The sequence below is a fragment of the Trichoplusia ni genome, chromosome 16 (assembly GCF_003590095.1).
Source record: "Trichoplusia ni isolate ovarian cell line Hi5 chromosome 16, tn1, whole genome shotgun sequence".
Taxonomy (NCBI): Eukaryota; Metazoa; Arthropoda; class Insecta; order Lepidoptera; family Noctuidae; genus Trichoplusia; species Trichoplusia ni.
The window spans coordinates 1,764,289-1,781,045 of NC_039493.1; the positions used below are offsets into that span (position 1 = coordinate 1,764,289).

The 16,757-nt window shown below is 35.1% G+C and overlaps 1 protein-coding gene and 1 long non-coding RNA gene across 2 annotated transcripts in view; one reads left to right on the plus strand and one right to left on the minus strand.

Annotated features, from left to right (window-relative positions):
- LOC113501649 overlaps window positions 1-934 on the minus strand; it is a 91,018-nt gene extending 90,084 nt beyond the window's left edge. Inside the window, exon 1 of the mRNA XM_026882826.1 lies at window positions 714-934. Coding sequence (XP_026738627.1) covers window positions 714-733 — 20 coding nt within the window. The 5' untranslated portion in view covers window positions 734-934. The remainder of the gene's footprint in view (window positions 1-713) is intronic.
- Window positions 1-1,155, plus strand: part of LOC113501651 — a 42,122-nt gene extending 40,967 nt beyond the window's left edge. Inside the window, exon 2 of the long non-coding RNA XR_003401304.1 lies at window positions 950-1,155. This is a non-coding gene — a long non-coding RNA (uncharacterized LOC113501651). The remainder of the gene's footprint in view (window positions 1-949) is intronic.
- Window positions 1,156-16,757: the final 15,602 nt, after the last annotated feature.

The window sequence follows — 16,757 nt, forward strand, 5'->3', positions numbered from 1 at the left end:
TAAATGAGTTTATTTGGTTCTTTGAATCTTGGTACCGTTTTGTTGGTTGGGTATATCTGTAACTTTGTATTGTAGGTTCTTTGCGAGGTTAGATTTGAGGTTTATTCATTTCGTGCTTCCATCAAAGCAAGTATATGTGTTAGAGTAAAAATTAAGCACAAAGACTGTACAAATGCAATATTATTGTGGGTTTGAAAGAGAAATGCCGTTCCACGTCACGCTTAAACTACTTTAGTAATATTAACTTTAAGATGTGGTAGTAGACACTTTGTTTACTCCTTCAAAAACGTAACAAAATGAATATGTATCAACAACATGTATTATAAATATGTGTACATTTAATTCTAAAACTCTTATAAAAACACTCTTTGTTCTTTATACTGTTTAACCCTCGGGATCAAATTACTTAGCCCACTTACACTTAATCGTAAAAATTTTACTCCCCAAAAAGGTCTTCAAAGCTTAAACCAAATTGGAACATGGGGACAATAATTTTGTCCCGGTAATACGGCCCGGGCTAAAAATAGCAACCACAATCGTAAGGTACAAGAAGCTTTTGGGCGAAATTACTTGAATTATTCACATCAGTTCTTTATTTAGGAGTACACAAAAAATTTACTCCTCATTACGTTGAAGTACTTGTGTGACATAGCTGGAATGTTTACTTCATATTTGGCTAGAAATATTTGCGAATGTTTAATACAATTACTTACCCATATAATCCTTTCTCCATTTGTAAAACTTTACGCCCGTCCTCTATCTTGCTTCACTAATAACTTTCTGAATACACTAACATTCATCTTACGATCCGAACAAAAGAAACTTTGACATAAAAACCACTGGATTTTAATCAATTTTAAATTCGCGTTTCACTAAATTACGATACACGTGCCGTTTCATATTAAAACATTAATAAATTACGAGTTTTTCTTAATATTTTACTTCGTAGATAAATGGGGGGAACGGAGCTTTGGACGCGAGCGCCTGACACGAATGCCTGAGCAAAACTGAATGAACGCCGGACTGCGGGATCCACACAGGCGCTGTCCTGGGCTACATTATGATCGTTATCCACTAAGACGTAACGGTAAAGTAGTAAAACAAGTCGGATTACTTCTGAGATGGTGTTTTTAATAAAAGTTTTTGATTTCATAAGTTTTGTCTTTCTTTACATATTTTAATCTAAGTTTTGATAATAAAAAATCTGTATGCGTATATTTTTTATGTTTATTTTAATTAAAACTTTTTTAATTATTTACATATTCGGTCTGTGTGTTTGAAACAATTTTGTTTTTATTTTTCTGTTAGGCTGGTTTTCTATTTGACATTTTCGCCCCGCACATTATCCACCGAGGATCGCAGCCATTCAATTTTCCGCAAATTTCCTGATACCAATCTGCTAATTTAACGTGGGAAAACACGCAAGTGGTCACGCCACACTGTATACTATTTGTATGTTCAACACTCCATTGATCTAAACAATGGTTGTTGTTTCAGTATCATTCATTGGGAATTTTCATTTCGAAAATAATGCCAGTTTATTTTGACACATACGTTTCAATTTTGATGTAAAGCTTCATATTCACAATTCCGGCTGTTCAAATGCTATAAGGCTGGCTTTTTCTTTGAATACCCTTTTTTCGGTATTTTTTATAGTTCAGGTTATAAAATCAATGGTAGACCGTGTGAACGATACAGAAAAAGTAAAATAGAGGTTAACTTTTACTTGCAAAAACAGAGCTTAAAACGGTCAAAACCTTTGGTCGACGTCAAAACTTCTCAATGACGTCATAACTTTTAGGGTCACATGTTATTACTGTAACACACATAAAAAAGATTGAATGTGTTATTTGACCCGAATTCTTGTGGTATACGGGAAGAGTTCACTACTAAACACATCCTTTTGCACTTAGTCTATTGTGGGAGGAAGATGCCACGATGGGAAGTATAGTTCGCTGTTTCGTTTCGGCAATGGTGACATTAGCTTTAAGAGTTGATAGAACAAGAAATAAACAGGTTTCACATAAAATACGAAGGTAACAAATAGAGATATTCTTATTTACATCTCGGGGATGTTTCTTACAATCTTGATTCAGGAAAATGAGCAGTGAAGTAAGTTTTGTCAAGGTATATGGATAGACATTAGACTGGTTGTAGTGCGCGGCTCCATCCGATTAGAAATCGGTTAGTGTTAAACTAAATGTAAATGTGAAGCTAATCCTGCTTTATAAGTCGAATGGAAAGCATAAAAATGTTAATAAGTTATTCGAGGTTTTTTTTAAGGCGGGGGAATCCTCTTGGACACCCACTCCCTCGGGGGAGGAAATGGGTAGTGTCAGACTTTTACTGACTAAACCTGAACCGTTGTGCTACGTCATCCGCGTTTTTGTGTCGGTGTATGGCAATGCATTGCAATCCTTCATACAATTCGAGGCTATGCCTAATCTATTTATGTAAGAGATTTCATCAGAGTAAGTGTCGAAATTTTCGTATAAAGATTATAGCAAACTTTCACGTTTACAATATTATTCGGATATAATAACTCGGTATATTTTAAAATACTTTAAAATTCAGTTGTTGCAACATAGTCGACACAAACCCTTACTTTTCACATACGTGAGATATGCTAAAAAATTGTATGAAACGAATTGGGAGAAAACATTCCCTGAATTTTGATATCATATTACAGCCTTTTAGTGAAAAATATTTCCATGATATAGTCTTTCAATTGCAATTTCAGTTTCAAATTATCGATAACCTAATAATTAAGGATATCAGATTCATCCGAACTAATAGGGGTCAAAGGTCAATAGATACCAATTAGTTGACCTCATTACCAATTATAATTGATCGAGCATAAAATATACTTATTCCTTTGATAGAAAGCTCAAGTTACATGCGCGTAGGTGACAGATTGTATATACGCATAGTGCATAAAGGTTAAAGACATTGGTTGACCTTCCGTCGGTCAAACTTCAAGACTTTTGCGACTTTGAAATTTGAAGCAACTATTCTTAATGTAAGTTTATGTGCTTAAACCTCGCTTAGGTCTAATTCGCTGCTACGTCACGTGCTGTGTTTTGTCTCTAAGGTACAAATTAGGGACAGATATATTTTAAAACATTTTAGAGACATAATATTTTGTATTACGTATTGAACTTTAGGGGCCAGGACCCAATTTTTTTCTGTCACCAGCATCCAGCTTACAGAAAAGTGTTTTTTTTTGTTTCAGTGTGGGGAGGCCGACTCGCACTTGACTGCATTTTAGCATTTTGCCCGGTTTTGAATGTAGAATACAATCAGAAAATAATTTACAGAGATAAATAAAGGTAAACAAGTTATTAAAATGGGAGCGATTGGTGTAAAACATGTTGAAGAAAAGGAGAAATGTTGTGTAAGTAACAGCTTTCCCGCGCGTTCGCTCGTCTGAATGTCAATGATAGCTGCAAACACATCACCCTACTCTAACTAGGTCCGTTGAAAAGCTTATTTGCTAATCTAAGGTATCAGCTAACTCTACTCCAAACTTCATCAAAATAGGTCAAGCCGTTTGAACTAGAAAGGTTACAAACACATGCATACATACGGCACAAACTTTCAAATATTAAGGGTTCTGTTCACAAAGAGTAAAAAAAAGAGCGGTGCCGTCTATTCTTACACGATCTATCGATAAACCGTTAGCCAGTTGATATTTCACAGATTATTTATGCCGGTTGTCGCTATAACAACAAACGCATTAAGTAAATATCGACGTTAAGCAACGGTTACCAATAAAAAGTATTTGTCACAAAACCGATTTGTTTTTCTTTACCTTGTTTATACGGAACCCAGGAATATCATACAAGTAAAAATGTATCCTAAACAAATATAACACATGGAAAAATTTGGTAAAAATATTAAACGCCTTTTGAAAACGAGCCTGGGGGTCTACCACCACGTCCTCAAGTAATATTATTGTATCTGTGTAATCGGGACAGCGCATAAGACGGCGTAGAGTTGCATCTCTTTCTCGCAAAAATGTTATTGTAAGAGGTGACGGGAGAGTCCCTCAGGGCAATTTCCCCGACACTCGATTACTTTGGACAATTCTTTAGTCCCTAATGATGCGTACTACGTATGAGTGAAACTTTATGGGCTTTCCGAACCTCGACAAGTTTTATACTTGATCAACTCATGCTGTCGTTTTTGGTATAGTAATGTTTACTAGTTCATGACAACCTTTTCTGCACCGTAATCTTGATAATTTAAAGTTATTTTTCATATTTTTGGAACATCTTACTTGTATTTCGCGAACTTTAATTAAAACTCCCGAACATTTCCTATACCAAAGTTAATTAAGGTAAGTTATAAATAAACCACTTTTACGTCAATATGTTTTCTCTAAGAGAGCCAGAATCATAATGTTCTGTTCGTATGACGTCACGCCCGATGAGCCGTTTGGGTAGATTGTTTGTCCCTGGTATTGATTGGTTAGCAACAGGTTTCTCTCGCTCCCGGGCAAACGTGGCCGTAACTTTCAACTGTTTATTCCGGAGATCCGGGTTTCTTTGATAAAAGTTTTTGTTCCTGTAAACTAGGGGTCTGCTACTAAGCCTCATAATTAGAACGTTGAAATTGTGGAAGCGAGAGGGTGCTTTACGCCTTGCAGCATGCTGTCTCGCTTGCACTCCAACAGTGTTACTACAGCGGTGACTGGTTGCTTGTTTTCGTAAATAGAACTTTTAAGGACTTTTTTTTCTGAACGGTAAATCATTTACTCTTCCCGCTTTGGGTTGCGCGGAAGGGATTGACAGTCTTTTACTGAGTAAAACCCACCCATGTTTCTTTAGACCTTCCTGTAGCTGACGCAAGGTAACCCTTTCCGACGATCCCGGTAGCGAAATTCTAAGGTAAAATGAAATATTAAACCGATTTAAAACCGGATCACCTTAGCGTAGGATTAAAGTTCATAAACATTAAAATTAATTATAATTATTATGGCAATCTGTATAGATCAGATGACCATCTCTTTAAGCAATTAAATTGTAATAGGGTATTTAATTAAATCTAATAATATAAATGTCTAAACAGACCGTTACACAGAATTAAAAGAAGAAGTACGTCATTATTTTTATATTGAATATAGTTCCATTCAATGACATCATTAAAGAAGTAAAAAAGAAGAAGAAGATTAAAAGCACTTAAGATAAAAAAAATAAATGGTAGTGGGGGCTAGTAAAAGCATACTGGCAAGTGACGTCACACGAGATTTTAAACCACTGCTCCCATTCATTTTTTGTTTACTTTATTTTTATTTTATTTTTTATTTTATTTGATTAGGGAAACAAACAGATATTATATATAAACAATTACAACCATAATAAACTACACATAATCCAAAACAGTTTCCACTCTTAAACAATACATTCGCGCCAAGAATGTTAAACAGGTATGAAAAAGAGGAGAAAAACAATATTTCAGTATCAAAAATAAATAACTAAACTTACGAGGTAGAAGAATAAATAGGCAACTAGTACTAGGTAGTCAGAACTTCTATCCTATTCTTCAGTTACCTCAATAAATAAATAAACTTTGATGCTCTAAAGGTTAAAATGCCAATAAAAGTTAACGGAAAATCTTGAGATTACGAAACTTTCACAACAAGTTACAGCTAAGAAACTAAGTTTGATTTTTGTTGGTACTAAGCTACTAGTTTCAATTAAAAAGTAATATTATGAAACAATTTTTAATAGACTTTCAGGATTTTCATTTTCTTTTTCTCGTACCAAGGAAAACCCTCAAAAGATAAGACTTCAAACGTTGCATTTTAAGGGTTCTATGATCAAGGGAAAGACCAGGATACTATTGGGTCCGCCTTCTAACTGTATGTCGTGCCGTGAAAGTTAGACGGTTCACATTTTCGCACAAAACAAATAAAAGAAACCCGTGTAGTTTTTGCTTGACATTTTTATAGATGATACGGAACCGTTTGTTCGCGAGTGCGAGTCGTACTTTGTCGGTTTTTTTATGAGTACCCTTCGTATAACTAAGAAAGTTTGTACATTTTAGCAGCTCCTAATGAGACCTTTTTTGTATTGTGTATACATAGGTATTTAGGTAATAAGTCGTATATTGCTAAGGGAGCTCGCAGTTGGTTGGAAGTATTATCAAAAATTTACTTGTTTCCAGATCTTTTGTTGAAATTTCGTGTTTTTGTTGTGAGACTCATTTTGTACAGGATTACGTATTTGAAAGACCTTTATATGGGATTCAAACTGTTTTAACAAACACGTGATAATATCAAACGTTTTCATCATGTAATTAAGGTTAGAAGCAAACTATTTTTCTCAAACCCTTTCAAGCAAAACTCTTTTCATTGAAACTTTTCCATTTCTTTCAGATTCCAAAAGTTTTGCCATACATCACCAACATTAAAGTTCCTTTTGAAACTAACCCCATATCAATTATTTACAGAGCAGATGAGGAAATGGTTACCCCTTAGTTTATTCATGCCATGACCCCACTGCCCATTTAGCGGACATCCAAATATACACGTTCAAAAGTAACGTATACCCTTGACCCAGTGGGTTCCCTTCAAGAATGACCTTTAGATTAAAAGACTGCCTTCAGAACCCTTTACCCGGGATTAAACAGTCGAGACTAGCTAGAGTAAAAGATGGTTCTTCATTTTTTTAACACAGGTTACATTGTAGTGACTGTGATGTATTGTAATAATGATGACAGTTAACATTTTGCTAATTTAAAACCGCATGGATTAAGGGCCCAGTATAAATAGAATGTAGGAAATCGAACAAAAGAAGATCATCCATCTAATTTATGTAATTGAACCAACTGTTGCTAATTCCAGATTTTTTATAACACACTAATACATAATCTGTGAATTTGTGTACACTATCACTCCCCTTAGGTCGAGTCTGGTGCCAAACCAACAAAAGAACGCCAAGAAAAAAAAAATTCTGTACTTTTATCAGTACTCTTACTATGTCATTGAGGGAAGACAAATCAAATACATTCCACAGTCTAATGACACGTTTATAATGTCTAAGTACACAATAATATAATGCCCAGTGATAAATCACACACTACAGGACAACATTCTAGAAACTTAAGATAACTTCCTTTTAAGAAGATAACTTATTTACCAACAGTTCACTCAAGACATCTAGATCAAGACGTCTACACTTCCTTCAAAAAGTTAAGCAGCAATCAAAGAACTAATTTCCTTATAATTTTGGATGCCTATGACGTGATGGCAGATAGCTCCCGAATTCCGGACGCCAGTCGGTGAAGGCGAAGGGCGCGGCATCCCTTTTTATTACTTACGTCAAGATTCCTGCGCCCCATATTTTCGGGATGTTAGACATGGCACGGAGTTGCGAACGATTTTTTGCCATGAGAAAATCGATGATGACGACGAAAGCAATATTTGACGTAAGTTTCAATTTGGCTAGTAGTCTTTAATTAGAAAATTCTTTATTGCACACCACATATAGGATGTCTTTTCTATTATTTTTTTAAGCAACTAAGGTCTGATGTCTGTAGCCCAGTTGCCCAGACAAACGCCCGATGTAATAATTTAACATTTCTTCTATATTAATATAGTATTCTAGTGTCTCTTAATGCGGTTCCAAATTGTCATTCTTGTGGAGAAGAGCCGATCAGAAACTCCATTCGTCCTTTTAAATAAATATTTACACGGAAACTACCTGGAAGAAATAGCATAGCAACATTGGTAGCATAGCAAAAAAAGTGTATTATAGGTAGGTTATAATACACTTTTTTTATATTTGTTCAAATATTCCTCATAGTCTCATAGAGTCTTGATGTCTCCCCTGCATTTAACTATACCCAGACATTATCCAAAACTCCAGTAATGTTTAAACCGCCACTTACTTAATTAACATGCTACTTAAATTAATAATAAACATTCACAGATTCATCGTGATTGTTGTTTAAACACAAACATAGGACGTGATAATTGACTTCTGATTGTTTCGTCCCTAAGTAAATACATGCGACCAACGTTTTCAAAATTTGACAACGTCTTGTTTCATTTAAAGGATAATTATGTTTTGTGAAATTATTTTTTCTCGAGGTTACATTGATTAAAATGCATAGATTATCTTGTGATTCTCTGCAAGATTGTGATAGTTTCTTAAATTTTTTGAGTATTTTCTAACTTAATCGAAGACACCCCTGACAAACGGTGAAGGAAAAAAACGAGAGTAAATTTGGGTTGAAAATTTTGCAATCTGAATCGCCAACCTGCAGTGAGCTGGCGTAGTGATCAATGCTCAAAACCTACCCTATACCGTAAGAGACCTCCAGTGGGATGAATATAGGCTGATATTATAATATTATATTTTACTTTTATGTAATTTGCAATCTAGGGGTGTGTCTTTTTCACGTTTCTCTTCCACAGCGTCTTCAGAATAGATGTGATATCGTGTGAGGTATTCTATGTAAGTACCAAGTAGCTAAGTATTTTGTGTATCTGATGTTTTCATTTCTACCGAAAACCGTTCTTTTCATCTATTTGGTCATAAATTCTTTACAGCCTTCTTCCAATTTACCACAAATAATTTTACCACCATAGTTCATTCAGCGTTGGTACAATAAAACGCACGTACAAACTAACTCCTTTATTAAATAATATAATAAATCTTTTACCGGCTCCTAATGGGTTAAATAGCAATTTTCATTAAGAACACTGACCATGCCTTACTAAAATCATAAACCTTCCAATTTATACAAATTTACTAACAAACTTACACCGATTACGCAAACTCTCCGTCCCTACTTATTTATTCAGTTGTTTTTCAAGCTGTATCGATCAAGTATTATGAATTCACGTTATCAAAACAAGCTCGGATATTGTACAAGAGGTGTAACACGACCTTTCTAAGAAAGATTTTACAGTTGTGGGAAAGAGACGATACGATAGATTGTGTAGAGTGCTATCCCACTTGCACGGCAAGAATCTTACGCAAGAGTCCTACAGACAGACTAGTGGTAGGGACTCAGACTGCTGTGACACAAACATCGGTAGATGTAGATAGGTGTCGCTGTGATCCGCGTTTCACCTATATTTTACTACGAAGCTGGGTTAGTGTAAATAATAAACGATCATACAACGATCATTACATACTGTTCGGGCTTTTGATCGTAACACGAATGTACTGCGAAACACACAGATTTTATAGCAAGGATGTATAAATATTCTGGAATACTCCATCCATTCATTTTGTATTTTATTCGGATGAGGCGCTTTCATGTGTTAACTGACTTTTCCCCATACTTGCTTGCAAGTTGCTGATTTGACTTTTGATAATGATTTATTGGAACGTTGGAACTGAATGTTTAGAGATTTTACAAGTTCCTGTACTATTCCCATATCGTCACTTCAAGAGTGGTGTCACAGTATACTGTATAGTTCACCATCCTGGGGAGCAGGTTTAATCCTGCCGCAGGCAAAATTCCCCGTTCTGAAAAGATTTTATATCCTTATATACCTTCTCAATTATTCTAAGATACCACTAGTAAATGGGTGTACGAAATTAACGGGGTCAATCAAAACAGGATTCTTAAGTGGCCACAACACAACACCCAATACGCACGAAGTGTTGCAGTTTCGATCCCCACATTCCCCACATAGGACAAGTACTGTTATGATCCTGTTCTGAATTTGAGTGTATTTTGAGTTTAATGTTTGTGATATCCTCGCAAGATCAGCATTCAATAACTTATGCGGAAGTTGCGTTAAAAAAAACATGAAAGCGGCCTATGTCCAGTTGGACTCTTATAGGTTATCATTATGTATTAATTGCAGTCTATTATATACTTTATTCTATCAGACAGCACATTTATATTATGTCGTAAATTGTCATATATCTGATTGTATTGAAACTCGACCGACAATTTACTCATAGCATGTTACGTTTGTAACTTTAACTGGAAAGGGTTAGCCAGGCCTCGTTGGCATTGACCTCCCTAGATTAATGAGAGCTATTGAGTAACCCATGCGTTGCCTGGGTCACTGCAAATGAACTGCGCTCATTGAATCATTGTATTTTAATTACCGCCTGAATGTATACTCTTGCTAATGAAGACAGAAGTTAAATGCTATTAATGAATATCATGAGCTCTTTCGGGTCATTTTTCTAAACGACTCTTGCCGATAGAAATTTCATCCTTGTATTGCAGGGGGGTTTACAAATCACGTGCACAATGGGTCCCAGACTTAGAACAAACATTCGTAGATCCTACTCGGGGATCGAACCCGCGACATGACACGCAGTAAATTGGTTTGGCGTGGTGACTACAACCACTCGGCTATCGGTGCGGTAAAAATGCTGGACGTGGTAAGAAAATCAAATTATAGAAATTGACGAAACCAAAAATTTTGTGTTTTTATATGTGGACACCTTTTTTCTTTGAGAAAAATTTCTACTTCTTTAGAAGACGCATGTTTTTGATATTCTCTCGCATCTTCATTCCCTTTTTACCAAAATTACCTGTGTAAAACGTGTCGTTTACATTTTGGTTATGCTTCAAACGGATCATAAAGTTAATGAAAAAACCGTTTAGAATCGCGACGTGATATTGTTTTAAACGATTTCGTGACGACTCATCGATTAAGGCTTGAAGGTACACACATTATGTGTGATAAAGTAAGTATAAAAATAAATGGTGCTTTTAAGGAATTTGGTCTATAGCCGTATTTTCGACGTTTTCCTGCATTATAATTGAAGTGATTAGAATATCAAACAGAGGATAAAATTAAATCTTATTTAAGTTATAAAGAGCGTCTCATATTTTTTTATTTAGAGATTTAAATGAAACTACTTTTACGGATTTTATCGCGGTTTAATTTTGGATGGCTGAATCCTTCAGCAAGTCTGACTTGCTGAAGGTTCCAGCCACTATATTAGATTTAAAAAACACCCTAATTTCAATAGAGAAGATGGCTGGAAGATATCACCTACTTGGGATCCAATAATAAATAAACTCAAGGCCAAACCCAAGAGCAGCGTTGCAAGACATCAAGACACAGTGAGCTCATACTGCGTAGGTCGGACCACAAATAATTAATTAAAATATGAAGGTAGAACGAGCAACATCTTCTGTCAAGACGAACGCCATCTCAGTCTGCCGGTGACCATGATACCTGCAAAGGTTTCGAAACGTCGGGAACTAAAATCCAAAATTAAACCGCGATAAAATCCCTAAAAGTAGTTTCATTTCAATGTCTAACATTCGCGTAAACCTAAGAAACCACTTAGAGTTTTTTTTTTTTTTGCAATCTATATATATCATCCTAGGAGCGCTATCCTAACGCATACTTTTTTTCTCCTTCCGCCGTCCCTAAAAGGCACAATAGCGTGATATGCATAGCATACTCTAGATATATTGATCGTCAACAATCTCATTAGCACCAGATGAAAAGATCATCAAAGAATAAGCCGAGGATCGCGGTTTGAGGCGTATTAAATGAGAGTCAACTTTATAACAACATGTATGCTACATGTTGAAATAATACAGTCAGCAACAGAAGTTATTAGTAATCAATTTGAAAAATATTTTGACATAATAAACATTAGGTATATAAAAAACATCATATGTAAATATACTGCAATGTAAGGGTCAATCCACACTGAAGAAGCAGCGGCGCACAGCTGCCGTAACAGCAAGTGGCTGAGCGCGGCGCTAACTAGTAGCCCGAAGTGTCGTGTAGACTCACGGCACCTGCCTACAAATGACTTTGAACTTTTCACTCGAGAGGATAAAATTCAAAGTTATTTGTAATATTTTTCCCTAAAAATTCGTTGCCTGTCTCTGCTCACTCCGTGTGAATTGACCCTTAGCATTGGTGATATTAAATCTCTTTTGGTTTCTATTCGCAACAGTCACTCCATTTGACTGAGTTCAAGGCTCTAAAAATCTGATTGCTTATCATTATTATTTTTGCTGACCGTACTATGATGTACCATATGTAGATACACAGAGATTCATCTGAAACAAATTTGACTTCAATACAGCTATCTTTATCCTGCGAATTCATCCGCAAGGATAGCGAGTCGCAAATCCAACTCGCTCTTGACAGGTTTTTGAAAAAAAAAATCTGAACACCAATTCATCTTTGTCATAGACAGGTTAACACAGATAAAATTATACCATGTAAAAACACACTGACTTGAAAGCTATAAAATAAGTTTCCCACAGCTGAGCAAAATACCCTATCCTGTACAGAGTGACATTGAATATTGAACATAGGTCTCTTCATATGATACATTATTCTTTTTGGACGTTTTTAGCTTGTCGATTTTTTTAATCTTTTTCGTTTTTAAATCTGTCCGTGGATAAGATAAGTCTTAAAATGAAAGAGACAGCCTGAGAATCAAGTTTAGTTTGGTTAGCATTCTACTAAAAGGGCCTTAGGAAAACGTGACCATACTTTTAATGCTGCTTTTAAGCTAAGAAATTCTACATGGTATACCCGCTATTTAGTACAAAGTATATATACGTGAAAGGGGAGGCCTATGCCCAGCAGTGGGAGGATAAAGGCTGTGGATGATGATGATGATATCTTGCATCAAAAAAATCTCTGCTAGATTTAAAGTTCAACTCTTATTATATGTGTAACTGTCTGTAGCAGAAAACGCTTTTGTGCCATAGTGTAAAAACAAATACATGAATGATAAAAATGCTCTTAGGAGTATGAAAGATAGATGTTATCCGATTCTTAGACCTACCCAGCATGTGCACAAACAGTCATAAGAAAAAGCCGTTTCGGAGGAATTCATTTACGTACACCGTCACACGAGAATTTCTCATATTAGATTATCATTCATTGGCCTAGCCTTTTCCCAACTATGTTGTTTACCCAACCGGTTTCAGCTAAGTACCAGTGTTTTACAAGGAGCGACTGCCTATCTGACCTCCTTAACCCAGTTACCCGGGCAAGACGATACCCCTTGGTTAGACTGGCTGTCAGACTTTTCAAGCTTCTGACTACCTGTAACGACTGTCAAAGGTGTAGGACCCGGGACCCACAATTTAACGTGCCTTCCGAAACACGGAGGAACTCGATATGACAAAGATGGTCACCCATCTGCGGACCAACCGCGTCAAGCATAGCTTAACCTGTGATCGAATCACTTATGCGGTTATAGCTTGGCTACGAGCTCCACCTCTCATATTAGATTATATTTCATTGATTTATATTTTCTTAAGAACAATTTTGAGTCCACATTACAATGTCAACTAATATTATATTAGTTCCTTATCACGTTACTCCTAAATCACGCTAATTGAGTCTAGATATTAATTTTATGATCTAGAATTGAAACCAAATTAAATTGAAAGTGTAAGAACAATTGATATACGAGTCTGTTTACGAAGCAGTGTACGGTAAACAAAACTATGAATCACGCTCTAGTATTGAGAATGGATTACTTGACTTTTATTTGTGCGTACCCATCGAATCAAAATGGTATAGAAGGAACCCAGTTAAAAGATTCAAAACTCTCTAGTGCATTGAAATGTACAAGTTTCTTGAAGAAATCCAGGCAAATCTCCAAGATTTAATCCTCACTCCAAGGTCTAGGCTAGCTGGCAGATGACCAGAATTGTATAAGAGGACAAGAAGTGAATGAATGAAATTAAAATATAATATATTTTTTTAATTTGGTGACCGGAGGTTATATAAAAATGCTATAAAAAGATCCCCTCTGGGCGCAGGCCTCGAATCAAATGCGAAAAGTTGTAAAAAAGTTAAATAAGCAATGATTGGCGATTACAGATTCCAATTACGGAAATTCCGATTTCGTTATGACCTCACTTTCTTCTTAACCTTGAGGTCACCTTTTTGCATATTTTGTCGACGTCGTCTTGATTAATGAAAAGACTTCATTATAATACAACTTTCAACAAGTCACGTTCATACTTTCCCTGCATTAGATTTAAACCTGCAAAGCAAAGCAAACAAATCCATACACAGAACCTCAAGGTCACACCGACGTTCATTTTTGTATAAAACAGGGCCTGGTGCCTCGTGTCCCAACAGCCTTATACCTACATTAAATTTCGCAAGTCTAAAATATCACGTGGCGCCGCCCGTCCATTACAATAACAAGAAACAAACTTTTGTATATTGTTTGAAGTTTGAAACAATACAACTTCGACGAAGAAGTCTGAAGCTGTATTGTAAAATTTAAAGACCTTTATTGTGAAAAAGAGATGGAGCTATACGCTCTGTCACACCATCCCAGTCTTTTAAATTTAAAACGATGTTATGAGCTTTGGAGTAAAAATGTAAGTTCTACAAAAATAACGTTGTTTTGTTGCTATTTTATACTTATATAATGTATCACGTGGAGGCCACGTGTTTTCTGCAATTAAGCATAAGAACAAATGAAAACATTGAATGAATATTTTCGTCACCTTAAGTACAACAATTTCTTCATCGCCACTTCCCAATTACATAATCTTCTGTGATAAAAAAAATCGTTAAATGAAAATAAACATAGGCCCAACTTGAATTATATTAACGAGATTGTTGTTTAAACATAACTGTCGATAGCATATTTTCATTATATTTATTGCATCGTCTTAAAAGCAAATAACCAAAGCGAATACACAATATAATCCCGGAAATGTGGAATAAACGAACTTTCCGTTAAAAATGTTTCAACCAATGGTAGCAGGTGGCCGAAAATGGCATAGCTTATACCAACTCAACGAAAATAAAATATGACTATAATTGGACTATGATTTTCATGAGCGGCTACCGTATGGACTCAGAGCAGTTCAGAAAATGCCTAACAACTTATGAGAGTGCTAAATAACTTTTGTACCCACAATAAATCTTGAAGTTCTTACGTCACATATGCTTTTAATTTCAACATTAATTCAAACAAGTTCCAACTTTCATTAAACCATATTTATGTGACTAGAATTTTCTTTAACTATCAAGCGCTAAGTCTGTTTATATTTAAACAATGTGAATTTTACTTACGCGAAAACATCTGATAGAAACTAATTCCAGAAATTATACGACTTCAATAACCATTTACAAGAATTACAACGTTCAAATAAACAACCAACATTATTTATAAACACCGCATCCATTGACGGTTTTAAAGGGGCTTTCACAAAAGCATCACGTTTATAACCAGCAGTGGATGTGATACAAAAAATCAACGGAAATAACAATTGATATTGTAGAAACCACAGTGGTGAATTTGAAAGGGTAGTACAGAACCAGTTTCATTAAAACGTGACTAAAGTACAAAGGGTATAAGACGCTTTTTAAACTAAGTTTTCTTTTGAGATGACAGCTAAGACGCCATTATGGTCTACTAGGGTCTAAGATCCTTTATGACTCTGATTCTAACGAATAGATGGAATATGGTACTGATTATGTCAGGGCTATGCGAGTTCATGTGACCAAGTAGAAGTGCTTTTAATGGACAAAAGGAGAAATTGATACGTCGCGCGTCGAAGCGTGTACATATTAGTAAATACATTTTTGAATAACAAATACGTCTCCATTCAAATAAACAAAATTACAGTCAGCAGAATAAAAGAGAAAATGTTTCATATAAAAGCTATCTATTCAGTACCACGTACCCAAAGAAAATAATAAAATTTGTCCTAAAAAATCATGGTCGTCTCAATTGTTCTAAAAGCGAAACATATCATAATTATCGTAGTAAACTAATTTTGTTTAAGAACACCACCAACTATAATAGTTTTAAAACTGACTAAGTTACCGGAAAACCTACTTCCTGCGCCTTCTACAAAAGAAAAGCTATTCAGCTTGTAAAATAAATAAATGTAAAAATTATTCTGTGCTTTTTTTTCTTTGCAAATGAGATGGGTAACAATGATATTAGTTTTTATAGGACATAACGTGATATATAATTATACATTCCTTTAAAATATTGTTTGGTGTTAAAGTGTTTATAACATTAAATTAAATCTAGACAACAGCTTATTTAGTATTTTAACGTGTAAGTCTGCTGTTTTCGCTAACACCGTTTTGCCTTATTGGTGGTGGTGGTGATAATAACTAAATGTCTTTCGACTTTTCGTTTTGAAGTATACTTATTGTTGAAATGTTTTTGGTTTTTAGTCATCCCGAAGTCCAAAATTCTAACCCAAAAAATAAAAATAAAACTTTGCTATAATTCTTTACGATATTTCCTTCACTGTTTTTAGTGTAATACGCGCATGAAAGCGAAATTAATATAAAAATAAAGAGTAAGAAGGGCTTGTAACCACTAAGCAAAATTTATTGTATAGAAGTGACTACACACGCTTTTCAATTTACAGTATATACTATGATCAATTTATGACATTCAACACAAAATAAATACGTTTCTAATATAATCGATTACACTTCCTAAATTATATTAAAAAAGATCCTTCTGTGTATAAAGAAAGTCTCACTGTTTACAAAACAGTTGGCCACCCTACTTAACTCTGCAGTTCACAAAGAAGCTTCGAACAATATCTCAAGTTGTTTAAAACTTTCATAAGAACTTCAAACACTTTTAGCTTGTTCAAAGTAATATGTATTGAAGATAGATTAAATAGTAAAGTAATTATGCAAGGAGTTCGATTAACGCGTGAACCGCATGCGATCCGGGGGCCTGCCAGCATCACTTATAGTACCTAATATTAGTGCAATAGGGATAATGACTGGGTATAAAAAGAAAAAATCTCATTAGTACCTCAGATAATTGAAAAGTATG